The sequence below is a fragment of the Tiliqua scincoides genome, chromosome 5 (assembly GCF_035046505.1).
Source record: "Tiliqua scincoides isolate rTilSci1 chromosome 5, rTilSci1.hap2, whole genome shotgun sequence".
In the NCBI taxonomy this organism is placed as follows: Eukaryota; Metazoa; Chordata; class Lepidosauria; order Squamata; family Scincidae; genus Tiliqua; species Tiliqua scincoides.
This window is the reverse complement of record NC_089825.1, coordinates 18,832,814-18,860,433: the sequence shown is the minus strand read 5'-3', so window position 1 is coordinate 18,860,433 and position 27,620 is coordinate 18,832,814. Positions and strand designations below refer to the sequence as shown.

At 44.0% G+C, this 27,620-nt stretch overlaps 2 protein-coding genes across 5 annotated transcripts in view; one reads left to right on the top strand and one right to left on the bottom strand.

Annotated features, from left to right (window-relative positions):
* LOC136652130 (protein adenylyltransferase SelO-like) overlaps window positions 1–27,620 on the bottom strand; it is a 61,262-nt gene that overhangs the window by 29,805 nt on the left and 3,837 nt on the right. For all 4 annotated transcript variants that reach the window (XR_010794559.1, XM_066629029.1, XM_066629030.1 and 1 more), the window contains exons 2-3: window positions 18,140–18,268; window positions 15,178–15,292 (exon numbers count right to left, since the gene is read on the bottom strand). The gene's annotated coding sequence lies outside the window, so the exon portion shown is untranslated. The remainder of the gene's footprint in view (window positions 1–15,177; window positions 15,293–18,139; window positions 18,269–27,620) is intronic.
* On the top strand, window positions 1,492–26,708 carry LOC136651327 (all trans-polyprenyl-diphosphate synthase PDSS1-like). Its single transcript, XM_066627611.1, has 12 exons — window positions 1,492–1,551; window positions 5,570–5,634; window positions 7,794–7,914; window positions 8,043–8,173; window positions 9,307–9,448; window positions 10,187–10,293; window positions 10,385–10,499; window positions 12,426–12,506; window positions 12,612–12,725; window positions 15,207–15,287; window positions 16,622–16,804; window positions 26,202–26,708. The coding sequence occupies exons 1-12, from the start codon at window positions 1,492–1,494 to the stop codon at window positions 26,706–26,708; spliced, it is 1,707 nt and encodes a 568-aa protein (XP_066483708.1).

Here is a 27,620-nt window from a genome sequence, read left to right as displayed (position 1 = left end):
CACCACATCCTGTGGCAAGGAGTTGCACAGACTAATCACATGCTGGGAAAAGAAATACTTCCTTTTGTCTGTCCGAACTCTCCCAATGCTCAATTTTAGGGGATGACCCCTGATTGTGGTGTTGAGTGAGAGGGAAAAGGAAGCCTTTCATGGAAACAGGTGCCTGTTGCTTGAAGATGTTGGCAACCTTCAGTCTCGAAAGACTATGGTATCGCGCTCTGAATTGAATCTGAATCTGGTTGAAGATGTGGCTTTCATAAGTGATGTTATCCCAGATACTCCTCCCCCCTGCCCTTCACCTGTATGCCTGCCAGACAGAAGCTCCAACAGGTAAAGCATTTGTGGAACTGCCCTGAGAAGAAACTACCTGTGCGGTTTCTGCCTATCATGCAGCTGAAACCTGGGCAGCCTTGCACAGAAGCAGGTGCCTGTTTGGTGAAGCTGTGGCTTCCATAAGTGATCCCAGAGATCCCACCCTACACCTTCATGCCTTCCAGGAACTGTGCATGGAACTGCCCTGAGAAGCTTTACCTGTGGGGTTTCTGCCTGCCATGCAGCTGCTCTGGCAAAAGTGAGAGGAGGCTTCCCAGGCTGCCCCCACCCAATCAAGTGCTGCCAGCCAAGCCTCTCCCTTCCTCACCTGGAACGTTCCACCCTCGCAGGCATCTCTCCCTCGCACCAGTCCTGCCCTGTTTCCCCATCGCAGCAGGCAGCCTGCACTTCGCCTTCGGAGCCGCAGAGGGCTGGCAGCAGCAAGGTCCAGCCTTGCCCGGAGGGCGCATCCACTCATGGCCTCCTGGTGGTCCAGATGCAGCTGCATCTTCATTTCCCGGGCAACGGTGCTGGCCAGGTCTGGGCGCACCTTCAGCTCCAGCACTAGCAGGAGGCAGCTGAGGCTGGGGACAAGGGTGAGTGGCAGCCATGTGAATGGGAAGGAAGGGCGCTGCGGCTCCTGCCTGGGCTGGGGAGGCAGGGGCTTGGGGAAGGGAGGAGATGTGAGCCCCTTTGGGGGGGAAGGGGAGATGAGAGGTGAGGAAGCAGATCCCTATACATGAGGGGGGGGGACACGTGAGTGAGGCTGGGTCCAGAAATACCCCCCCAAAAAATCAGGGGGTCCCTTCATGACATCCTGATTGTCAGGAGACTCAGGCTAGACCAGTGTTTCTCAACCAGTGGAGCAGGTACCACCAGTGGTACTTGAGGTGGTGTCTGGATCACCACTCACAGAACTCCTGGACTACTGCCCCTGACAACTGAGACCGGGAACATGACAGAACAAACAGCACCGGGAGGCTTTGCTTGGTGGGCAGAGCTCCAAAGCATGGTCTTCCACACTTGAAGAAGCCCTCCCGTCCACCCTGATTGTCAGGAGACTCGGGCTAGACCAGTGTTTCTCAACCAGTGGTTGCTGTGGAAGTCTTCCTTGGATCAGCTGGACCTTTGGAAATTTCAGGCCAGGCTCCAAAAGCACATCATGGGTAGAGTTCTGTAATGCGTCATGATGGGTCATCTCCACGTTATTTTGGAAGCACTAGATCGGCATTTCTTAATGTTTGTTCCCTGCTGTACCACTTTGCATGGTCCACCTATTGGAAGTACCACCAGATGTAACTGGCAATGAGATCATCACCAATTAGCTCTGGGTTGGGAGACCAGATACAACATGACAAACAGTAAGAGGCTCGGGGTGGTCAGCAGGACTTTTTTGAGCATACAAAAAGTGTGTGCTGAAGCTTTGCCAGCAAAGTCAAGCTTTCTACCACTGTTGCGTTGCATTGCTGGTATCGCTGCCAGGAGGCAGGTATCTGGATGTCCTGAGTTTACCACCAGACAAAATCTCAAGTACTGTCAGTGGTACAAGTATCACTGGTTGAGAAACACTGCGCTAGATTAATTCGATGCAGTTTTTTTGGGAAGTGCTTTATTATTTGGATCCTTTTAAACCAGGCTTTGGGATAGAAACTTCCCTAGCTGCACCATTCACAATCTTTGTCACAGGCAGGAGAAAAGGAGATATCCCTGTTGATCCTTCTGCACCAGCTGGCAGCTTTCGATAACATCCATTGGTCTTCTGGACCATCTGGCAGGGTTGGGAATGGGGCACTGCTTTGGAAGGGTTCTTCTCCTAGTTATTGCGCAGGTTGCAGGGATAGTGCTGAAAGATTACTGCTCTGACTTGTCAGGGTATGTTCTACAGTTCCATGCTGTTATGTACAAGAATCTGGGATATTTTTACAATGGTGATGATATCCAATTAAACAGTAGCACAATCTAGTACTGCAAGTCCCTGATTTGCATCTGGACTGCATTCCAAAGAATTCTATCTAGTAGTCAGAACAGCGCTATTGCACCTGTGTAACTCAAGACAGACTGTGCTTGTGCGAAAGCACTGGTGTGGCTGCCTGTAAGTCAGGACATCCATAACCCAAGGACTGCCTGTATCTGGAATCAGTCCTTGGCTTGATGAGAACCTTTTAGATGTAGGCAAATTTGACATGAAAATGCATATCACATCAGGGGAAACCAAGTAGTCTATAATATTTGTTTGCTTGCATGTGATTGTGTTATAGGACCAGGCATCCCATAATCTGTAGTGCATTACACTGGTGCTACTAAAGTGGTGGTTGCCCTGGATAAAGAAGAACCTTTTAAACTGGTGTCCTCTTGGGGGGGGATGGAATTAGTCCAGTAGCAGGGAACCTCGGAGAACTCTAGGGGGAATTGCTAAACAGATGTGTTTCCAGAGGACCTCGGCAATGAGGAACTCTTCATTGTCTAAGAAGAAGACATGAAGGCTGAGAGCTTGAACTCGGGGGATCTCTAGGGACTGCAGTCACAGAGGAAACCCCCAGATATTGCTCTATGCTGGATCACATCGTATACTGGATGCCATTGTCGGAGAAGATTCGGAGAAGACAGATTCGGATAGCTGGGTACCCCCCCCCCACGGCCTAGATACAACAACATGACAGCGCAAAAAGCTTTAAACTGTGAGTAACCAGTTCATTAAAGGGCTATAAAAAGAACTGCAATCAAGAGGTTGGAAGGAGGGAAACATAACTTTAAGATTATTTACATTGGCTGGTAGCTACCCAGAGGGGAAAAGAGCGAACCTGGATTTAAAGAAACCCTTGCTGGAGTATTTTTTTCTTTTTTGTAATAAGGGTGACTGGAAGAAAAGGTAGAGATAAGACAAGAGAAATAAGGGAAGATTAAAGATCACCCTGCTGAAATGGTATGCATGGAAAAGAAATAAATTACTAACCTTTAAAGGCTGAAATAACTTTTACTTTCGCTTTCCTAGCAAGAAGGCTCGATTCAGGCCTGGTCATTTAAAGACATACTATCTTAATTTGACAGTGTTATTGACCTGGATTACTGATCCACCCCTTTTGGATATTAAAAATTAAGGATTACCTTGGACAAGAAGGGATGCAAGATAATAAGACTTGGATGACTCTTTAATTGTTTGACTGATTTGACATTGTTGTTGACTGGAAGTGGAATATTGACTTACCCCTTTTGGATATAAAAATTGGAAATTAACCTTACAAGAAGGTGAAACAAGATAATGAGAGTTGGTTGATTTTTTTAAATTGTTGGACCATTTTATCTCTGTTTTTTACAGCCAGAGGTATATTGGCTTGATTTGATATTGATAAGAATAGCATTCAAAAATTTAAAGGATGTTAGTCAAAGCCAGTCCTTATTAATGGATTTGTTGTGGGATTTCAGAAGTGAAATGAAGCAACAGGTCAGAAAATTATCTGAACAAATGAAGCAAATAAACTCCTCCCTGACAAGCATGCAGGAACAGATTACAAATAACAGACAAGAAAAAAGAATGGATCAAATGTCGGATGAAACTAAAGAAGTGGAGCTTTTTGAAATGAGACAGGAGATGGAAAAAGCAACTGTTATTATCAGAATTAAGAATTTTAAGGAAGAAAAAAGAGGGAACTTTCAGAGAGCACATTGTTTCAAGAAGAGGAAGAATTTTTTGATCAAATCCAAAAAGAAAAGAATGAAGAAAAAGAAGAAAAGAGGGATCAAGAAATACAAGAGAGAGAAGAAGAAAAAGAAGAAGTGGAAGGAGCAGTGGGAGGAGCAAGAAGGAAAACACCAACAAGACAGAGAACAAAGAAAGTACTAAGACAGAAAGTGAAAATGGCTGAACAAGTAGATTTTTTTTTGTAGATATTAATGGACCGAATTCTCTTTAGAAGTGAAGAGTATTCCATTAATTATATCAAATCAAAGCAGATGTAAATGAAAACAAATTTGGAACACAAATATTGCGATAATTAAAGTGGTATTAAGATAACTAAAAGGGTTATTTTTTAAAAGAGAAATTATAAAAAATGTTTTATAGATGGTATTTAATTCCAGAGAAAATAGTAAAAATGTACCCTGGGTCATCAAACAAATGTTGGATAAGTAAAGAATTGAGGGAACTTCTTATTATATGTGGTGGATATGCGAAAAAGCAAAGAAATATTGGAATATGATATATAAACTGTTACAAGAGATATTGAAGTGTGTATTACCATTCAAACTGGAAACATTCCTCTTAAATGCGACATCAGAAATTAAGAATCAGTTAAGAAATATTTTATTCTAAATATTAGTTTAGTGGCAAGAATAGTGTATAAATAAAAGCCTTTTTATGATTGGATAATTTTAGATAAAAAATATTGTTTAGTTAAATTATTAATCAGTAGATTAACAAATATGATAATTTTTGTATTGATGAGTGATTTTGTTTTTAGACATTATCGATTTTTTTTTACTAATGCATGTTGTAATCGATGCCCAATACCTTCATGTGTAACCTGTGTAGTCCCAGCCCTAAGTCTAACCTATTTTCCTTACCTGTATCTGTAATAAATAAATAAATAAACTTGGTTGCAAAAAAAAAAAAAAAAAAAAGTGGTGTCCTCTTATATTTAGTAGGGGGAAAGCAAATGTCCCTATTCACCCCAGCATGGCATCTTTTCCCATGGCTGTTGCTGCATCTTCCCATTGCTCTTCTGCATCTTTTTTTAGACTGAGAGCCCTTTGGGGATAGAGAGGCATTTATTGATGTATTTTGCTATGTAAACTGCTTTGTGAAATGCTTCTTGTTGAAAAGCAGTATATAAATATTTACTAATAATAGTAATATGGTGTAGATATGGTACTGGTGTCTGGCACATTGGGGGGGAAAATGTGGTATGCCAGAATATTGGTAGCACTTTGTGAATGACATTCTGCAGGACACAAATACTGTATTATGTAGTGGAATAGAAGTTAGCACTTGTCCATTAACCCATTTCTGCCCAGCCACAGGTGTACACATTTGATTCCTGTTGTGTATATGCTATGTTGGGTAGAAATGGCTTAAGTGGGCTGGGATCTTAGGAAGAATTACTGCATTGCTTGGCTTCTCTTCTCCAGGCAGGGGAAAGGGGTATACCTGTGTAAGTCTTATCTAGAAAGAGATGGAGTCAGTAGCTGGGCTGTTTCCAAGGTTGCATTAGGCAATTCTGAGAAATTTGACTTTCTTTTGTTTCCTTTTTCTCCTCTACAGACATCAGACTTTCTAGAGGGAAGTTTGGTTCTGTCATTTCCAAAACTACATAGCCTATTTTGTCGGTAAGTTGGACTCTGCATTACACGATAAAATTCAGAGTGTATTTTAGGTAGCCTGGCTAAATATTTTGTTTTGGAAACTTGCTTGCTATGAGTGCCATTATAACTGTGTATTAACTGATCTACTTGATCACAATCAACTTTATATTAATTGATCTATTGGGTTCATAATCAACTTGTAATGAATTTGTTTTTAATGGCTGGTGATATACGTATGTCCAATAGTCAAACACCTATCTTCTATTTCAGATAACTTTGGCTTGATTTGCTTTCAATTCTCTAGGCTGCTCACTAATATCTAGGCAGTTGTGAATCTGGTCCCTCGTCTGGCTTGGTTCCCACCAGTTCTTCAGGGGTAGGGGGGTCCAGGCAGGCAGAAAAGGGCAAAGAGCAATGCCTTTGCAGCAACAGCATAGGGCCCAGTAGTGCCTACAGGATGATGTCACACCAGTGCACATGTGTTAGTGAATAACAAATTCCTCTAGCCCCTTAAGTGGCTCTCTCTCTCTCTCTCTGTCTGGCTCTCCAAGGGGGGCCTCCTATAAGGGTTTTCAGCATATATGCAGAGAAGGATATGCAGGGAGGAGAAGAGAAGGATAATAAAAAAGCAAGGCAAGGTGCGGAAGACAGAATAAAGGGGATGGAGGCACTCAGCCAATGTATTTCCATGAGCCCCACATTATACATCAAACAGCCACATGTTTGATGAGCCGTGGTTTGGCCATGGTACAAGTGTGAATTATACCATAATAAATTTAACACTATATAAAGTATGTATACATTTTGGGGGGGACAGCACTCCCTGTCATTACCTCAAACAAATCCTTCATCCCAAGGTACTAGAACTCGCATCAACAATCTTCTCTGCTTCCAACCTCAGAAATCTTGGTTACTTCATTGTGAACACCTTATGCTAGTGTGCCATATGAAAGCCAGTAGGTGGGATCAAATATTTGCAGGTAGAAATCTACCATTTGTCCTTGAAGATTTAAAGAAAACAAGAGGATCAGTCCCTTCTGGTTTAATGAATGTATAGATTGGATTTGGTAGTCCCCATTCTGCCCAGGATTAGGAATGTTATCTCATCAGAGTTGGCCCCAAAAAATAGGTGCAAATTTGACATCTTAAAATTCAAAGTACAATTCTGCTTTGGCATGCATGGGGGTTCCATTCCCGAAACTCCCGTGGATGCTGAAACCTGCAGATAATGAAATCTTCAGTCCAGGGCATGCCAGACCTCTGAACACAACTGGAGTTATGCTCTGGCTGCATCTGGAGGGTTTTCTGAGGCCTTAGAATATCACTTTTGGTTTTCCAGGGAAAACCAGGGAAAACCTGAAGTGACTTTTTAAGGCCTTGGCCTTCCGGGGAGGCTGTGCATGGCCTCCCTGGGCCTCAAAACACCCTCTAGAGCAGTGTTTCTTAAACTGTGGTTCAGGACCCACTAGGTGGGTCGCGAGCCAATTTCATGGGTGGGTCCCCATTCATTTCAATATTTTATTTTTAATTATTAGACTTTTTATTTATTAATTTTATTTTAAAAATTTTATTAATATTTTATTTTATAATTTTAATTTAATAATTTTTATTTTAATTTAATAATTTTATTAATATTTTTGATATTAGACTTGATGCTACCATGCTATGTGACTGCATTTGGGGAAATGTTACAGACCTGTACTTTGAACAAGCTACTGTGTATATTCTTTCAACAATGATAGCAAATGGGACTCACTCCTGGATAAGGATGGGTTGGATTGTTAAAAAATTTTCTGCTTGGTGATGTCACTTCCAGTAATGACATCATTTCCGGTGGGTCCTGACAGATTCTTGCTCTAAAAAGTGGGTCCCGGTGCTAAATGTGTGAGAACCACTGCTCTAGAAGCAACTGCAGATACTTGAATCCATGGATAAAAAGCACTGACCTGTAGCAGTTTCTTTCAGTTTGTTAGCTTTTCTACTGCAAAACTAGTTTTTCTGGCTTTAAGGTTCTTTGCAAGCTTGATTATCATGATGAGCTGAAAATGTAAAGGGTCATGACATTTCTTCTTTTGCTCATTCAGCTATTTAAAATGGCAAAATTGAATACCTTTTTGGGAATAAGCTAATTGCAATATTTTCTGTAAAACAAAATCATTGCCTGTTAACTGTCCCATTGCCAGGTTTTATCACGTAACGGCACAAACAGACAGCTACAGAAAAGTGGTTAGTGATGAAAAATATAAGGATCCTTTTGAACTTGGGAGGAAAGACTTAAAAAATTTCTATGATGACATTAAAAAGGTGAGTGGCTTTTGTGGACTGATGTGAGGAACCTAATGGATTTCACTTCAAAAGACACTCACATCCAATTATCTTTATATTTCCCAGACTTACTGCTCAGCTTTAGAACTACTTTTTATTGTTTACAGGAGTTACGGGTATCTACTGATGAGCTAAAGAGAATGTGTGAATATTACTTTGATGGAAAAGGGAAAGCTTTCCGGCCAATGATTGTGGTGCTAATGGCAAGGGCGTGCAATTTTCATCATAGCAACTCTGGGTGAGTATTCATTATTTTTGAAGGTCTTAAGAGTTCACATCCCCTTTCTGTGACCCAACTGCATCAAGAGGTATCAGCTGGTGGACCTGTGTGGAACTACGTTGCTTGCATGGATTGGGATGCATCACAGATGCATTAAGTGGCAGCAAAGTTCAGTAATCAATGACACTGTTGTACACCTGATTCATAAGGAAATACGCATAAAAAGAGATGAGAGGACTTAATAAGTACATGTGCTTATCTTACAGGTGGCTGTGCTGGCACTTTCGAACAGGCACAGTGCATCCTTTGCTGGTGATTCTGCCCATACACGATAGTGTGACAAGAACCAGCTGTTCCAACCTGTGTCTCTTTCAAGTTAAGCCATTTCTGCCCAACACTGCATATACTCAACAGGGATCAAATGCATACACCTGTGGGCTGGGCAGAAATGGGTTAAGTATGGTGCTCTGGAACTAATGTCTCCATAAGAAGGGGACTTGCAGCCCAATCCTGAGCTCTCATGGTACGTGGTTGCAGCAGCACCAAAAACAGCTGCTACTGCATACCACGTGCCAATGGCAGCTGCAGGCAGCACTTTGGGAGAAGGGGACTTTCATCCCCTTCTCCAGGTAAAGGAAGTAGCCCTGCAATGGTGAGGGAAGAGCGTTCGTGTTGGGTGCTGAGCCCCACACAAATGCGCAGGATCCAGTGCAGCAGTGCTCCACTGGCCCCACCTCCCTTCCTCCCCACTCCCTCCCCCTGGCCCACCACACCTCCCGCCTCCCTGTCACACCTCCTCTCCACGCTCTCCCTGCCTCCCCGGAACGCCTCCTCCCCGCCTCCCCTGCTTACCTTACCACGGCTCTGGAGTCCATGAGACCACCAAGCAGTGGAGGCCAGGCACATGCCCAGGTAGGCGCTTGTCCAACGGTAGGCCTCACAAACGTGCCTTATGGCACATCCACAATAGTGCGCGCCGGCAGTAAGCCAGTGCATCGAGCCCAGGATTGGGCTTAGTGTAGGTTTGATTATGGTGAATAAGGGAGTGACCTGCAGAATAAGAGGGGCAGCACCACTGCCACAATGGCAGTTTCTCTTGAGTGTGCTTGAATTGTTTAGGTATCTCTCCCTCCTCCCTTTTTCACTTGCAGGGATGTGAAGACTAGCCAGCGCTCTATAGCTGTGATTGCAGAAATGATCCACACAGCTGCTCTATTTCATGATGATATCATTGATGATGCAAATTCACGAAGAGGGAAACTAACAGTTAATCACATCTGGGGGGAAAGGAAGGTGAGTGTGTCCATGTGGAAGACACATTTTTGTTTTCTGAGGATGGTTACATAAGAAGTTGAAAATATCTAGAAAAAGTATACAGTCTGTGAGGATGGTCAAGCAAGCAAACAAGTGAAGAGGGCATGTTTAAAACTATGCTTTTGAGGTGAATACAGTAGTTAAGTTTATACTTGTTTGTTGGTCATTTCATGTGACTCTTAAGAACATAAACAATGCTACAGGGATGCGAGTGGGGGCAGTTCCTCCTCATCTGCAGTTTCCAGGATCTGTGGGGCAAAGCCAGAATGTATCCCCCATAAGTACTGGGGGATACCAGTATATACCATCCTAAATATTTTTAAGCATAGTTCAAGGTATTCTTTTAGCATGTGGTTTTAAATTTATTTTAATACAGGCATCCAAATATGGTAAAGGGCGCAACCCTAACTTGCACTGGAACAGGCAGGCTTTGCCATTCAAACTGCTTCTGGACCCCCAGATCCACTTCCTGCCAGCTTCCGGTTGCGCCCCAGAACGCCTTGTAGAATGCTGTGCAGCAACACAGTAAATGGGGTTTGCTACTATCCACATTGGCACTGGAAACATGTACTCTGTGGATATGGGGGAACCAACTGTACGGTAAAGGGGGAGCACATAAAATTCTTTAAATTGAAAATGTTCTTTCTGTCCTGTGTTAATATAGCTCATGCTGCAAAATACAGAAAGGCCTTCTTAAAGCACATTCTTCTCTTCCAGGCAGTCCTAGCTGGCGATTTCATCCTCTCTGTGGCATCTCTAGCTCTAGCACGTATTGGAAACACATCCATTGTTTCTGTATTAACGCAGGTGATTGAAGACCTGGTGGTAAGGCTTTTTAATAACATACCTAGAAGCACCTAAGAAATGTTGTCCAAGTATCTGTTTGAACAACCTTGTTGACCTCATTTTATCTTCTATAGGTGAATTTCTTCAGTTGGGTTCCAAAGAAAATGAAAACGAGAAATTAGCTTACTACCTTGAGAAAAGCTTTAAGAAGACTGCAAGTCTCATAGCGAACAGCTGTAAAGCAGTATGTACATTCCGTCTTTCCTGTTGTTAATCTACCATGTTGCAAGGTGGGATTTGGAGCTGTGTTGTCTTGCAGCTACCTAACTTGCAGGCCTAAGGCCCTATTCTTTCTATTCAGCTCTGTCATACAAAGTTGACATGCCCCCCCCCCCCAAGGCTCAAAAGGAACAAAGCAGGTCTACAGAACCCTTTTCTCAGAAAAGTTGTTGGGGGAGATACAAAAAGCTCTTTTGTTGATGTCCCACTTGCCAACGGTCAGCACTAGGAAAGTGGCATCAGTTGCTTGCATCCTGTGTATAGTGAACTCCTGTCAGAATGAACACTTCAGAGCTCCTCCTCATTATGGAAGAATTCCTAACTGAATCCTTCAATTGTTTTGTTAGCAGGATCCTAATGAATGCGAAGTTGAATGTTTAATCCTGGTCTGACTCTGCAGCTGCCATCGTTGTTAAACTGTTTATTTCCATGTTACTACTTTAGACAATTTTCCTAAGAAGATCTTAAAGACGAAATTTTAATTTCCCTCAAAAATTAGTCTGGTGTAATGTTATGTCCTGCAGAGATTTGTTCAAGTAACTTTGCTGTTATATGATTTCTTTGAAATGGCAGGTATGTGCTGAGATGTAGTGTCTGTCAAGGGATGTGCCCAAGCTCATTGAAGGGAGTTACTGGAGGAGTACCCCGGACAGGAGGCTTTTTCAAGGCCCGGCCCCAGCAGCCTGTTGCAAAAACAAAGAAGGTGCTGAGTCACTCAGTAGCTGCAAAGTGATTGCATGCTGCGAGACTGTAGACTCAGCTGGAAACGGGTGGGGCCAATTAGCCCAAAACTGCCCTCACACACACACTTATTGGCCAGCAGTGTTATAAAAACAAAGTAGCCACCGCAGGCCAGACCAGGATTGTTGGATGGATGGACTCTGTCACTCTGTCTCTCACTCTGTCACTGTGCTCCACATATTTATTGTGAGAGTGGGTGGCTCTGGTTCCCTGTGCGGGACCCACGCTTACTGCCTGAATTGGAATGCAATGTACCTGTAAATACAAATTTGGTGAAGGACTCTGCTGTCTGTACTGTGTGTTCCTCATCGCCGATGCAAGCCTTCCGGCGGAGCTGCTACACACATAATCCCCGGGAACTATGCCAGGCTGAGCGACCTTGGGCAGTGAGAGTATGCTCTCTGCATCCACCAGATGCCAACAGTGTCATGGACAAGTCTCTGGTATTTGTAGAGAACATAATGGTTTCTTGATTCTTGAGAATTTGATGGCTTCTCTGTTGCCCCTTGGGCTAGCTTACGGTTTGTTTGACTTCCAAGGTCCCCACACCAAAAATTTCACAAATAGTGACTTGCAGCAACTTCACAGTGTAGAAAATGACTTCCTGACTTCATCAGGTTGGATGAAGATTACCTGTTAGGTCCCTTCCAACTCTATGATTCTAAGATCTCTTAAGCTGAGTTCACATGGAACAGTCCTCATGATGACACACTGACTTCCCATGCTCACATCATGTTTTGTGAAGCTGTTGTCCTGTTGAAAGCATTAAACTCTAGCATTCTTATGGAGAAATAAGTTCTAAGGTGCTCTATGTCGGAAGAGATTTGTGACTTTTCATCCAGTACTTCAAGTACAGTGGGTGTGCTTAGCACAATAACCTTGACTTGTATCAGGCTTGATGGATTCTCTGATTGTTAGTTAACATCTAGTTTGCAGCCATAAATATCCCTGTCTCCAACCTATCTTTGCAGTATGACGTGCAGCTACAATATAAATGTTTAATACAGTCCATTTCTATACTCCTGAATATGGACAAGGATTGGAGGTGGCCAGGAACACTGATCTGTCTCACAGCATATATAAATTACCATTAATGCACTGAATGTACAAATAGGAGATACTAATGAGGGATTTCTTGATTCCTTTTCAGGTTTCTATGCTAGGCTGCCCTGATCCTAAGGTTCATGAGATTGCATACCAATATGGAAAAAATGTTGGAATAGCATTTCAGGTAATGCATGTGGATAAGGAAAAAATTATATAAAAACTTTCACTGCAATAAATGTATCTACTTGTTGAAGGAAAATAGTGTTATATAATTCTTGTTTCTTTGCAGTTAATAGATGATGTGCTGGATTTTACATCCTGCTCTGATCAGCTGGGAAAGCCAGCATCAGCAGACCTTAAACTTGGCATAGCCACCAGTCCGGTCTTATTTGCTTGTCAGCAGGTATGATGAACCAAGATGCTGTGTACCTTGTCTTCCCCCCACAATAACTTCTAACATTTAAGGAACTGTGCAAAAATATTTGGTGAGAAATTGGGGGGGAGGGGAGTCATGCTACACAGATCCTTCTTTATAACTAGAAGCAGTAACTACTCAAGGAAAACCACTCGGCATTTCTCTCCGTCACTTATTGTCCTCAACATACACAGAGGATGCAAAGCTATTCAGAGTAGCATAATCAGTTACAGAAATTGTAAGTAGAACAAGCAAGTATTTGTTGAGTGGGTGATCAGTTTAGAGTTTGGGACAGAGTTCCATTTATTTGAGTTTTCTCTGCCAACTGCTTTAGATGTTTGTTGAAAGGCAGTATATAAATATTTTAAATATGCCAGAGTCCCTGGAAATAAGCCTGGGTTTACATGGAGACAGGATGGTGTAGTGGTTCTGGAGTTGGACTTAGATTTAGAAGACCCTGGTTCAAATCCCCACTCGACCATGAAGTTTCCTGGGTGACTTTACCTCAGAGGATTGTTGTGAAGGACAAAAGGAGGCGAGGAAGTATGTACACTGAGATCCTTGGAGGAAGGATGGTATAAAAATGTGAACAATAATCATAGCCCCTTGCTGAATCAGGCCAATGTCCAGAACACCTTAGCAAACGGACCAGAAAGATGCCTCTGGAAACTCAGAATTGGGATGAGATGTTTATGGCCATTTCCTTCGGCTTATGTTCTATCAGACCCATAGACATTATATATCTGGACTTTCAGAAGGCGTTTGACACAGTCCCTCACCAAAGGCTACTGAAAAAACTCCACAGTCAGGGAATTAGAGGACAGGTCCTTTCATGGATTGAGAACTGGTTGAAGACCAGGAAACAGAGAGTGGGTGTCAATGGGCAATTTTCACAATGGAGAGAAAAGCGGTGTGCCCCAAGGATCTGTCCTGGGACCGGTGCTTTTCAACCTCTTCATAAACAACCTGGAGACAGGACTGAGCAGTAGGTAGCTAAGTTTGCAGATGACACCAAACTTTTCCAAGTGGTGAAGACCAGAAGTGATTATGAGGAGCTCCAGAAGGATCTCTCCAGACTGGCAGAATGGGCAGCAAAATGGCAGATGCGTTTCAATGTAAGTAAGTGTAAGATCATGCACATTGGGGCAAAAAAATCAAAACTTCACATATAGCCTGATGGGTTCTGAGCTGTCTGTGACAAATCAGGAGAGAGATCTTGGGGTGGTGGTGGACAGGTCGATGGGAGTGTCGATCCAGTGTGCGGCAGCAGTAAAGAAGGTCAATTCTATGCTTGGGATCATTAGAAAAGGTATTTAGAACAAAACGGCTAATATTATAATGCCATTGTACAAATCAATGGTAAGGCCATACCTGGAGTATTGTGCCCAGTTCTGGTCACCGCATCTCAAAAAAGACATTTTTTTGGAAAAGAGTTTTACGAAGACATCTTTTTCTCTATAGCTCTGCTATCTTAAACAGTATATTTCATTGTTTAGTGATCCACCTTGAGCCCTCAGAATTAAAGTGAAAATCAATTATGCAACATAGTATTTGGTAACTAGTACTGGAGTACTAGTCGCTATATTTTGTGACTTGCATACATTCTATCAACATCTCTGTCTAACAGCAATTACAACAGAAAGGTGTGTTTTTGGGGAGAGGCACAGCTAACCGTGTGTTAAGCAATGTATTGTGTCCAGTTCTGGTTGCCACATCTCAAAAAGGACATAGTGGAAATGGAAAAGGTGCAAAAGAGAGCGACCAAGATGATTAATGGGCTGGGGCACCTTCTTTATGAGAAAAGGCTATGGTGTTTGGGCCTCTTCAGCCTAGAAAAGAGACACCTGAGGGGGGACATGATTGAGAAATACAAAACTATGCATGGAAAGGATAAAGTGGATAGAGAGATGCTCTTTACACTCTCATGTAACACCAGACCCAGGGGACATCCACTAAAATTGAGTGTTGGGAGAGTTAGGACAGACAAAAGAAAATATCTCTTTACTCAGTGTTTGGTTGGTCTGTGGAGCTCCTTGCCAAGGGATGTGGTGACGGCATCTGGCCTAGATGCCTTTAAAAGTGGATTGGACAAGTTTCTGGAGGAAAAATCCATTACAGGTTACAAGCCATGATGTATATGTGCAACCTCCTGATTTTAGAAATGGACTATGTCAGATGCAAAGGGAGGGCACCAGGATGCAGGTCTCTTGTTATCTGGTGTGCTCCCTGGGGCATTTGGTGGGCCGCTATGAGATACAGGAAGCTGGACTAGATGGGCCTATGACCTGATCCAGTGGGGCTGTTCTTATGTTCTTATTCCTCTAAAGAAACTGTAATCTCAAAGGTTTCTCTTAGTAGAACAAATAGCTAGAGACTGGAAAAGAAAGCATTCAACAGAAGGGATAAACTGAACCATTAACTGTTTCTTGGAGAAACTTACTTTCTCTCCTTTTGCCTCCGTGTTCTCAGTTTCCAGAAATCAATGCCATGATAATGAGGAGATTCAGTTTGCCTGGTGATGTTGAACGTACCCGAGAATGTGTACTACAGGTATGCTAAAAGGAGCATAAAACAGACAGCAATTCCTACATTTAAGCAATGCTAAATAGCGGCATTCATTATAATACACTTCCAGTGTAGATCTGTCTGCTTAGAAATAAATTCCATTTTATTTAATGGGACTTATTCCCAGGTAATTACAGCAGCGTTTCTCAAACTGTGGGTTTGGCCCACTTGAGCCAGTTTCAGGTGGTTCACATAACACCTAGCTCATCTGCCATTAAAAATACAGGGTGCAGAGCTGCTGGGCAGGGTCCCAGTGGGAAAGAGGCATGGTGCTTTGCCCTGAATAGGTGGGGTTGCTGAATAGCAGGGAGGGCTCTGTGGTTTCGGAGAAGGATCCAAGTTACATTCTGCTTTGTCTCTGCATTCTGAGCTGGAATGTTTGAATTCAAAGCTATGCAAAATAACAGCAGGAGTGTCCTGTGTAATGGGATCTTTGGCTGATCACAGCTTATGTTTGAATCCTGATGATATCACTTCCAACCATGACATTTCTAAGTTAAAAACAACACTTCTGGTGGGTCCTGACAGACTGTCATTCTAAAAAGTGGGTCCTGATGCTAAAATATTTGAGAACCACTGACCTATAGGATTGGATCCTTGGATAGCAGTACTTCATTGGACTTTAAAATGCTCAGGTATCCTGTTAAGTCAAGAGGATGTCCCTCCATATTCTGCCCTTTTGAAAGACTAATTAAGGATTTCAGATTTGGCATTAAAGCTTGCAAAAGAAAATGCATTTCAGAAATGCTGACAAGTTCCATCATGTTGTGATCATCTTTCCAAAGACTTGAGCTTATTGCAAAAGTCCTCTCCAGTGCAAGGAGTTGTTCTATCTGCAATAACAGATTTTCATCATAAATCTTCGGCAGATGATTGAGCCTCTCCAGTTAATGTTCAAATTATGTTGTGTTGGGTGGGTAGATGGGGGGCATTTGTGTCACTGCTCGTGCAACTTAGCTTTGGTTCTGTGGTATTTCTGAAATGCATTCAGCTCTGTAGGATCCTGAATGGATCCTACCTGAAGCTTCCCTGACAGATACCAACTATTCTTAGGGTATGGCATGAAGCATAAGAAGCAGAGCCAATTCAAGCACTTGCCAAGAGGCAGTTTGTCTGCATCCTATGTCCATAATCTTGCACTGCCTTGAGCTATGCAGAAAAGTGGTTTAGGATATTAGCCTGCAGCTTTAAAACAACCCAAGCATATTCATTCAAACTCACATTTCAACTGTGTTTAAAACATGGTAGTGGAGGGAAATGCAAAAAATGTAGTCCTGCTTTAAAATCTTGGGTACTTCTTTATTTATTTATTTTTTTAGAGTGATGGTATACAACAAACTACCTTTCTTGCTGAACGATACAGCCATCAGGCAATGAGAGAGATCGGCAAGCTCAGGCCATCCCCCGAAAGAGATGCTCTCATTCAGCTGGCTGAAATTACACCAACTTGGACTTTGCATCCCAAGCCTGGCACCACTACCTCCCTCCAGCCTGCTGCAGATGTGAGCCACGTTGATCCACTTTCCACCCACTAAATATGAACAGAAAATGGATCACCCACCATCTGACCTTGCTCCTACTGTAGTTTCATCAAACATAGAAATGCAGGACTTCTGGTTTGATTTACACAGATCAACAAAGGAACTCCCTTGTTAGTGCACCCTGTTTAAATCAAACTGGAAGTCCTGCACTTCCAGATTTTAAGAAACCAGGCCATGAGCAAAGTAATGGGCTACTGTTTTGTTCAGAGGCAGCAGTGGCTGACCTGACGCAGCAGCAGGTGGCGTTCCAGATTACAATGCCAATCAATAGGCCCTACTCTCAGGTAAGCGTGCACAAGATTAGTATTAGGCTGCAAGCCCATGCACACTAGGAGTAAACCCCATTGAACATAGTGGGCTTACTTCTGGGTAAATATGTATTGGATTGCAATGTTAAGAATAGGTACTATCTTTATTGGGACCAAATAAAATATCACAACATTGGGAGCAAGTTCTCAGGTCCCCAAGAACTTGTTTTCAGATTGGTTTCAATGGAAATGAAGCATGGCTAACCCTTTCTGGATTTCAGCGATTATGTACTGCAGCAAACTGTTCCAGATAAAGTAACCTCAACAGTATACATGTGTTTCTTGACAATTTTATTGTACAGTCATGCAGCACTCAGTGACAGGGATGTAGACAGGCACCCCCATCACCAAGTGAGGCTTGATGCTATGCGAAGCTTCCGAAAGGCAGGGAAGCCAAGTTCCTCTCCAGAAATTTCCCAGGAAATCGAAAATCCCAGGAAATTGAAAATCATGTGTTTTTGGCTGGAACAGCCAGTCTGAGCCTCGTAGAGGCAGCGCGCGGATGTGTGCTGCCCCTGGGAGGCTCAGAAAAGCCTCTGGAGGCAAGGCGGGGGGGGTGAATAGGGACCAGTGGCAGCCTTTGCATATGCTGGCTGTCACATCACTGCTCACCTGTATTCTGAATCGGTTGTATGCAAATTAAAAATGGTCCAGAGCAATCCTATGCATGTTTACTCAGAACTAAGTCCCACTGTGTTCAGTGGGGCTTAAGGAATCGTGTATTGGAATGCAGTCTTAGTGCAAAACAGGCTGTAAAGTACCTATGCATTTTTCTGTGGAGAGTCTCCATCCAAGATTGACATACCAGAAGCATTAACCACGTGATCAATGATGGAACTACATAATGTCATGGCATACTGAGTGATAGAAGTGTTCTTAATGATAGCACAAGTCTGCTGATAGTCCTTTTTATAGTTTTTAAAGAGAAAAGTCCATTACAATATAAATATTGTCACCATGATATGGGAGAGAAAGCTTTATTACTGACCTGATCGCCTCCTGTATCTTTGGGCTAGAGGAATAGATCCTAAGAGTTTTTATGTGCCACTAGCAAGATGCAACGATTCTTATGTTCTGGAGATAGAAACATCAAGGTCCAAAATGTCTTCCAGAACTTCTGAAGGAGAGGAGGGGAGAAATAAGAGAGAAATGAACAAGATTTAAAAAAAAAAAAACCACTTAAGAAAACTTATCTTAGTTAATTTTCACTGAACTCACTGGCACAAGTGATAGGTGAAGCTATCTGCCAATGTTCTGCCCTTCCCATGTCAACAAAGATTACCTGTTAGATACTTAGAAGCAGCACAAACCTAGGCATGTTTACTCAGAAGTAAGTAACATTGGGGGTCAATGAAACTTACTTACTCCCAAGTAAGTGGTATGGGATTGCAACCCTAGTTACTCTGAGGGGTCTGTGATTATGTGAGGAGCTGACTGCCCCCTATGCTAATCCTTTGCATGCACAGGAATCGGCACTGGTTATGAACGTGGGGAAACAAGACCTGATCAGGCTGAAACCTAGTCTAGTCTTAGAATTGTGTGCTATCCTTCTCTTGATTTAAGCCATTTCTGCCCAACATTGCTTATATACACAACAGGGATCAAATGTGTACACCTGTGGGCTGGGCAGAAATGGGTTAATTAATGAGATGAGAATTGTAAAGTGCCTTGTAAACAGACAAGCTACAAACCAAAGAAATAAGATGCTCTTGCATCTGGAACCTCATTTGGTATTTTTAACAGAAATGCTGCCAAAGGGACATGATCAGTTCAGTTTTTAAAGTAGCTTTTCTCCTTGGCAGAAACAAGCAAACATATTAAGGGAGATCTGGGTAAACTTGTTCTTCATATATTCATTTTCCTTTTGGGGAACTTGGTCATAATTATAGAAAAAGCAGCCCCCTACGAACATTGCAATGTCTGGAAGATTTTAGAAGCAGGCTACCTCAGAATGCCAGATGCAAGGGAGGGTACCAGAATGCAGGTCTCTTGTCTTGTGTGCTGGTGAGCCACTATGAGATACAGGAAGCTGGACTAGATGGGCCTTGCCCTGATCCACCAGGGCTCTTTTTATGTTCTTATGACATCAGAGAGTACCCAGGGATCACATGACCCTTCTCGATTCTTGGCCCTTACCCCCCTTACTCAGTTTTGGAGACAGACATGGTCAGTATTACACCACCAGCATTTTCTCTAGCAACAGTTAGCACATCTGCTTCTGAATGGACATGCGAAAGTACTGATAAAATAAAAGGTGGAGGAATGCCTATGGAACAGAGGAGAAGATGGGAAGTGTGGAGTGTGCAAATCCAAGGGTTCCCAATCTCCTAAATCTGATTATGAAACAGATCTGATCATGAAACATAGAAGGATTATATCTAATCCACACCTCTGAATGAGTTGTAACAGGGGGGAAAACTCTGTATATAAATAGATGGTGGATTATTTTGGGATCTCTACAAATGTGCTCGTAGTGGTCTCTGGAAGGAAGCTGAATGTTGAGTGAGGAAGCCTCAAACACCTATTGTGAACTTGTTAACAAATCAACCTTTTATCATTATTTCTCTTTAATGCCTATGCCATGTTCTTGCCAGTATAAATGTTACAGCTGGGTAACAAAAGCACTTGCTTTATGTGCCAATGCTAGGATGACAGCCTAGCATGATGAACTATTTCACCCAGAACTCATACACACAAAATGGACACTAGGACACTGCCTTTCTGAGCCACAGACTAAGTTCCTGAAGAACTCTGATCAAGCCTCTGACACTGCTGTTCCTTCCAGTCACACCCTGAATGAAGAGGGCCTTCACCGTGAGCCTGCTGTATTTGCATCACTGTGGGCCTGCTGTATTCCTGGTGTCCGTATCCATACATTTGACCAACTGATGATCAAAAAAATATTTTAAAAGTTCCATGTAGCCTGTGTAGTCCCCCACCATTTCATAGCTCTCTGTGCAGCTCTTTGTGGAGAGAGAGAGAGAAAGAGAGAGAGAGAGAGAGAGAGAGTTGTTTCTGCAACTTTTGCCTTGTGCCATTAAGTTTAGGAAATTTTTGCAAATTTACATTATTTTATGCAATTTTATAAGTAGACTTGAGCATCTGCAGATTTTGCTATCTGCATTTAGTCCTGGAACCAAACCCCCAAGAATACAGAGAGCCCACTGTAATATACAGGTGTGCACTGCTTAACAACTATTTGCTTAACATATACATATACATATAAGGATTACATATACAATGGTGGTCAAAGCACAACAAAGAGGCTCTAAATGAGGCAATCAGGTCTCCCATAACCTGCAGCAGAGTGTCTGTTTACACAACAAAGAGGCTCCTAATGCAAAGAAGAGGCAATCTATCTCCAGCAGCCTGTGCAGCCAGCTAGTGTCTGGCAGGAGTGCCTGTTTTTAAAATGAAGACACTAGATGGGACTGACTGTTTGCTTAATGACCTAGTCACATAACTAGGGGGATTGGAGAACATATCCCTGTCTTAAGTGGCACATACCTTCTCTCTGTATTGTCCCCACTGAATGTAACCTCCTTTTTCACTTCTTGTATTTGCATCTCTCTCCAACTGAATGTCAATTCTGCAGTTTGCTTGTCATAACGTAAAGTATCTGCATTTTATGTGTTTAAATACCACAATGTAACCTGCTTGTACCTGCTTTTGCTATGATGCAACCCTAGTCCCATAAATCTCCCTGGTATGTGAGCATTTGCCTTTTATTTGTTCCAAGTAACCAGTCTTGGACAACATCCCCTGTCCTTCCACATTCTGATTTTCTTTAATTATGGGCCAAGAACAGGCACATGAGCCCTTATTCCGAAGCCATTCAACCTCCAAGTCACGCATTTGCACACGGAATCAGTGGGCTCCAGACCCCATTTTTCCTTCCTGATATCATAGTTAATGAGCTTATCCCCAGAGCTGCACATTGCAGCAATCTAAAACTCCTTAAATAGAGAAGGATTTTGAACAGAAAATGGTCATTCGTCCTGTGTCCAATTGTGTGTTGCAACTGGACAGAATCCATGCTGCTTTGATTCCCTGCAGGAAGTTCAAAATACCCCTTCAGAAAAGCAGGTGCAGCGAGGATAGAAGAGCAGTGACTCCTAAACATGTTTTCCCTTAAAGTGGCTTCCCCCCCCCACCGATTTCTTCAGATGGCACCAAATACACTCCGTATAATTTTAGACCAAAGAAATGTATCTTTATCATGCAATAGTTCTGTTTGTATTCTTTTATAATAAAACTGATCTCTGAGTAATATCTCTCTCAGTCTCTTTCTTAATGGAGGCGAGTTTGCTGCAATACGCTAGTCTGTTATTGCTACACTGTTGCTACACTGTTCCAACAGAGCAGTGTACTCCACTAGCAGCTCAATCCTATGCTCACTGGCACCTAGTGAGGCAGTGCCACTGAAACGGCCGGTACTGCATCCTGTAGGCACCAGTTTAGCACTGGGAATCTCCTCAGGGTAAGGAAGCGTTTGCTGCCTTACTCCGGGTAACGCCGCCATGGTGCCAATGGGTCTCCTTGAATCTGCACCTGCTTTTGAGCGGGTGCAGATTCAAGGAAGCCTGTGTTGGACTCCCTGGCCAGGGTGGGAGCACAGGATATGGCAGCAAAGGCCACCATTTCTGCCCCCCTCCCGTGCCCAATCCTCCTCTCCCCTGCCCAGATCTGCCCTCCCCCCACCCCAAACGGCCACATTGACTGGTAATAAACACACCAGTTTTCCTACTTTACTAAACAAATGACCAAATCCTAGGAATGCTTATAGAAGTGAGAATTGTTGTGCAAGTTAGGAATTAGTAGCTTTATTAGCATTATTTATAAAGAATGGTATTCCATTGTCAGGAAATTATCACGTGATCTTTCAGACACTCATCAAAATTGTCCTCTTCCCATAGCTTTTAGTAACATTTAAAATTTGGAGACTTGGATTATATGCTCTTGTAACTAGCATTTTAATGTTGCTCTCACAATGTTTATACTTCTACACTGGTTTCCCCTTAACTGTTGTGTGAGCCACTCAGACCAAAAATCAGAATATAAATATTGTAAGCAAAGAAATACAGAAAACAGGACCCCCCCGGGCAGCCTTTCATGGAAGCAGGTACCTGTTGGTTGAAGCTGTGGCTTTCATAAGTGAAGTTATCCCAGAGATTCCTCCCCTCCGCCATACACTTGTATGCCTGCCAGATAGAAGCTCCAACAGGTGAAGCATTCATGGAACTGCCCTGAGGAGAAACTTTACCTGTGGAGTTTCTGCCTGCCATGCAGCTGTTCTAATAGAAGTGAAAAGAGGATCCAGGATCCACCTATAGAGTCAGGTCTTCCCAGCCAAGGCCTTCTCAGTTGCAAGGGAAGAAGGTAGCCTCTCCCTTCCTTACCTGACCTTGTATTCCACCCTTGTACTGCCTCCTTCAGCACCACCCCATCCTTCCCTCCTTTGCCTCAGAAGCTGGAGAAGGCAGTGCTGGCCCTGTCCTCTTTCCCTTTTTCCATTGCAGCCTGCAGCCTTTTCCCTGGATTTCTGGCCTGGAGTTCAAGGCCACCACGACAACCATGGGCGTGTCCCAGAAAATCCTGGCCTCAACACACACAGCAGGACAAGTGTTGGACTCGGTGCTCACAGATCACCAAGGGGGTGGTGATCTGGAATGGGAAGGAGACCGGGCATACTGAGGGCCCAATCCTAGCCAATTTTCCAGTGCTGGTGCAGATGTGCCAATAGGGTGTATGCTGCATCCTACAGTGGAGGGGCAGTCACTGAAGCCTCCTCAAAGTATGGGAACATTTGTTCCCTTATATCAGGGCTGCCTTGTGGTTGCACCGGTGCTGGAAAGTTGGACAGGATTGAGCTCTTGGTCCTCCTTTTCCTGCCCATGTCCCTTGCTACTCTTGCTGTGTTGCTCCCACTCCGCAGGCAGCTGTCTGACAGGTGGGGACACAGAGGGACATGCCAAAAGTCACTGACCGCCTAAAATTTCTATCCTGTCATATCTCAAAGCACTCTCAATATGGCTAGGGAAATGCTCAATCCTTACAATAACACAACAGAGTAAAAGGAAAGAACAGAGCCAAACTGAGCTTTGATTGATTCAGTTCCCACTGGATTGTATTCAAAGACAGTCAGTCCTGACCAATCCCACTGGACTGAATCAAACTTAAGTTCATCACAATTTACTGGTCTTAATTATATGATAAGAATAGGCCCTCAGTTTGGCTGTACTTGTCATAAGAGGCGACTAAACAGCCACCGGGTAGATGGGACTCGTCAGCCTGGGAAGGCAGCTCATCTGAGAGAAGGAAAACTCTGATCCCAAACCTCCACTGCCTTGTGGCTACATCCAGTTATGGAAAAGGCTTCAGGAGTCAACCTCGACGCAAAATCCAGAGCCGGAGTCCCTGAGGCAGTTCATGGCTGAACACAGTCACGTTCTGGCAACTCCTGCAACGCCGCTGGAACCAACCGTATTGGCCTCTGCCTTTCCATTGGACCATTTCAGCGACGTGGAGAGGGGAGATTTGCTGCATGGGTAACAGCCTATCCTCCATACCTACTTTACCCAGGCTTCGCGCTCTGGAGAGGACACTCTGTTCCAGAACCACCATTCAGAGCGTGACACCATAGTCTTTCGAGACTAAAGGATGCCAACAACAATCTAGTCAGAATCAATGGTCTTTGGCTACAACACAGTGTGCTTAGTTATACATTCAATGGTTTGTTTTGACGAGGTTGATTATTGTTTAATTGCTTGCACTGCACTGTTCCAATTTTTGTTGCGAGCTGCCTTTAGCACAGTACAGAAGGGGGGCCTCCATTCTCTTAATAAGTAGTGGTAGGTTTGATAACATGAATCCTCCACTTTGTCTCCATAGTGAACTCTGAATACGGAAGCCTTCATACGCTGATGAACTTTTCCTCCAGAACACTGTCCAGTTCCCTTTTAAACACATGTCTGGGCCAGATGCCATCCCCGCATCCTGTGGCAAGTAGTTCCACAGACTAATGGCAGGCTGGGTAAAGGAATACTGTATTTAGTGTCTGTGGCGGTGCAGCAGAGAGCGCTCCTTGAACCCTCCCGACGTCTTCTTGCTCCGGAGAGCTGCTGCGGGCTGGCTGGCGAGAAGCTGGTGTGGGCTGACAGGCACTCCCTTAAGGGGCGGTGCCTGGGCAAACCCACCTGTAGGTGCACAGCTAGTCCGCAGGACCTTCCCAGTCCAGCACCAGGTCTTTGAGTGCACACCTGCTAACCTCCCCCGCTCTGAGTTCTTTTGCCCTTGGGGATGGGAGGAGGGAGCCAGGACCCAACCCCTGTGTTCCCCCCAGCAGCTTCCAAGGAGGGGGAGGCTGGGTTGAGCCCCCTCTGCTTCCCCGGCTGCAGAAAGGAGAAGCGGTGCCCATCCTCCCCTCTGGTCCTCATCCTCCCCTCATGGCACCACGCACATGTGCCCAGAAACAGGAGACGGGCCTGGGGCCTCCCACCAGCATCTTCCTAAGGAGCAGAGCTGTAGAAGCATCACTGAGGAAGAGCCAAGGCTGTTGCCCAGGGGGCTATGATCCTTGGGTTCTCCAGGGGCTGCTGTGGCTTTTTCTGCCCTTGGGTACTGCCCATTAACCTTAGCCTGACCCAGGGGTGGATCCAAAGGGCGTCCATGGGTGCATGCCCCCCAACTGCTGCACTAGTGGGAAGGGCACCCGCCACTATGGGAAGCACCCCAAGCCCAGCCGGGTGCCCAGGTCTACCCAGCTGGTAGATCTGGGCTACAAGTATGGGCAGGAGCCCAGGTCTACCTATCTAGCAAACCTCAACTATGGAGGCCAATCTATCTGGGCTTCAAGTCCAGGGAGAAGCTCAGGTCTACCTGCTCAGCAAACCTCGACCACAGAGGCTTGGGCATCTGGGCTTCAAGTCCGGGTGGGAGCCCAGGTCTACCCACCCAGCAAACTTCAACCACAGAGGCTGGTTCATCTGAACGTCAAGTCCAGGCAGGAGCCCAGGTCTACCCACCCAGCAAATCTTGATGACAGAGACCAGTTCATCTGGACTTCAAGTCTGGGCAGGAGCCCAGGTCTACCCACCCAGCAAGCCTCGACTACGGATGCTGGTGCAGCTGGACCTTAAGTCTGGGTGGGAGCCCAGGCCTACCTGCCCAGCAAGCCACAGCGGCTGCTGGATCTAGACTCAAAGTCCAGACAGGAGCCCAGAACTACCTACCCAGCAAACCTTCAAGCAGTTCAACATCAAAGCAAAATAAATTTTTAAAAAATGATTGACTGTTGGTTGACTATGCCAATACTGTTTAAATACCACAATGGTTCAAATGCCCTGAAGTCACTTAGAAACAAAACCTTCTATTTGTGATCCCATACATAGAGCTGGTCACTGGGATGAGCTATTCAGCGGTTGAGTACCTGTTTTACATGCAGAAGCCCCAAATTCAGCCCCTACTATTTCTAGGTAGAGTTGGGAACAACTCCGTCCAAAATCCTGGTTTGCTGCTGCCAGTCAGCAAAGATAGTACTGAACTAGATGAACCAATGGCATGACTGAGTAACAGGCACCTTCATGTGTTCATTTTTGGCAGAACTGACTTTCATATAATGGCCCACTATAGGGATCCCTGTCTTTAGAAGACCAGCCAGAACCTGCTAGCCCATTGGTTCTCAAACATTTAGCACAGGGACCCACTTTTTAGAATAAGAATCTGTCAGGACCCACTGGAATGTCACGACTGGAAGTGACATCTTTGAACAGGAAAATTTTTAACAATCTTAGGTTGCAATCCACCTACACTTACCCAGGAGTAAGTCCCATTTACTATCATTGTTAAAAGCATATACATAGCCTGTTAAAAGTACAGATCTATAACATTTCCGCAAATGCAGTCACATGCCACGGTAGCATCAAGTCTAATATATTAAAAATAAAATATTGAAATGAATGGGGACCCACCTGAAATTGGTTCGTGACCCACCATTTGAGAAACACTATGCTAGCCATACTTCATTCATCACATCCTCTTTCTTTCTGCAGACAAGTTACAGAGGGTCTGATGAAAGGTGTGGATTCCTCACAAGCTGCACAATACAGCGCCATGGAAAAAGCCATAGCGATGGAAGTTCTGAAAAACCAGGAAGAGTTAGCAAGCAGCCACACTGGTATGCAGCAAAGCAACGCCCCAGCAGAACTGTCCATCAAGTCCAAAGTGATATTGGTCTCCCCATGACAGTCCACCATGCACAAAGCTCTCCTGTCGTCATTCATCAGTCTCGGCATTCATCAGCACTGGTCAGCCACGCCCCAAATTCTCCTGCAGCAAACAGCTCACTCTGGTCACCAACAGCAAACCATCCAGCAAACCCCAGCGTGCCAGAATCGATAACGGCAGCTACCACCAACACAACTCAACAAACGCAGACCCCTCACTTGCCCCAAGTTTCAGTGAATGGCTCCACCATGCAAAGCCTTTACACTGAAGAACTCCACAGCGCCAGTACCAGGAACAGAGCTCTGTCCATTGAGGTACAATGCTCCTCTTAGACCAACCCGTAATGGTCTTTACCAGCTGAGCATCATTCTGCATCCAACTCAGGTTAGTATTGCTCCTAAATATCAGGTTCTGGAATTCCATGTTTAATTTATTGCTTCTTCGTCACTAGTTAGAGGAAAAAGAATCGCCACTTTAACTTGTTATTGTTTTCATGACTACAGACTTTAAAGTTGGCTGAAAACTGCCAGATTATTTCTCTTTAATGACTATGCCATGTCCTTATAACTGCCAGTATAAATGCTGCAGCCGGGTAACACAAGCACTTGCTTCAAGTGCCAATGCTAGGATGCCAGCCTAGCATGATGAACTATTTCACCCAGAACGCGCGCACACAAAACGGATACCAGGACACTGCCTTTCTGAGCCACAAGCTAAATTCCTGAAGAACTCTGATCAAGCCTCTGACAGCACTGTTGCTTCCAGTCACACCCTGAAGGAAATCGTGGGCCTGCTGTATCCATGGGTTCTGCATCCACAGATCTGACCAACTGAGGATCAAAAATGTATTTTAAAAATTCCATGCAGCCTGTGTAGTCTCCCAGCATTTCATAGTTCTCTGTGCAGTTCTCACTGGTGCGGGGGTCTCTCTGCACCATTTGCCTTGCGCAATTAAGTTTAGGCAATTTTTGCAAATTTACACAATTTTATGCAATTTTATAAGTAGACTTGAGCATCTGCAAATTTTGCTTTCTGCATGGAGTCCTGGAACCAAACCCCTGGGGATATGTCAAGCCCACTGTAATATAATTTGTGTGACCTCCTCTCTGTATTGTCCCTTTTTTCCCTTCTTGTATTTACATCTGAATGTCATCTCTGTATTTAGTCTGTAATACTGTAAAGCATCTGCATTTTATCTGTTTAAATACCATAATGTAACCTCCTGCTTGTACCTGCTTTTGCTA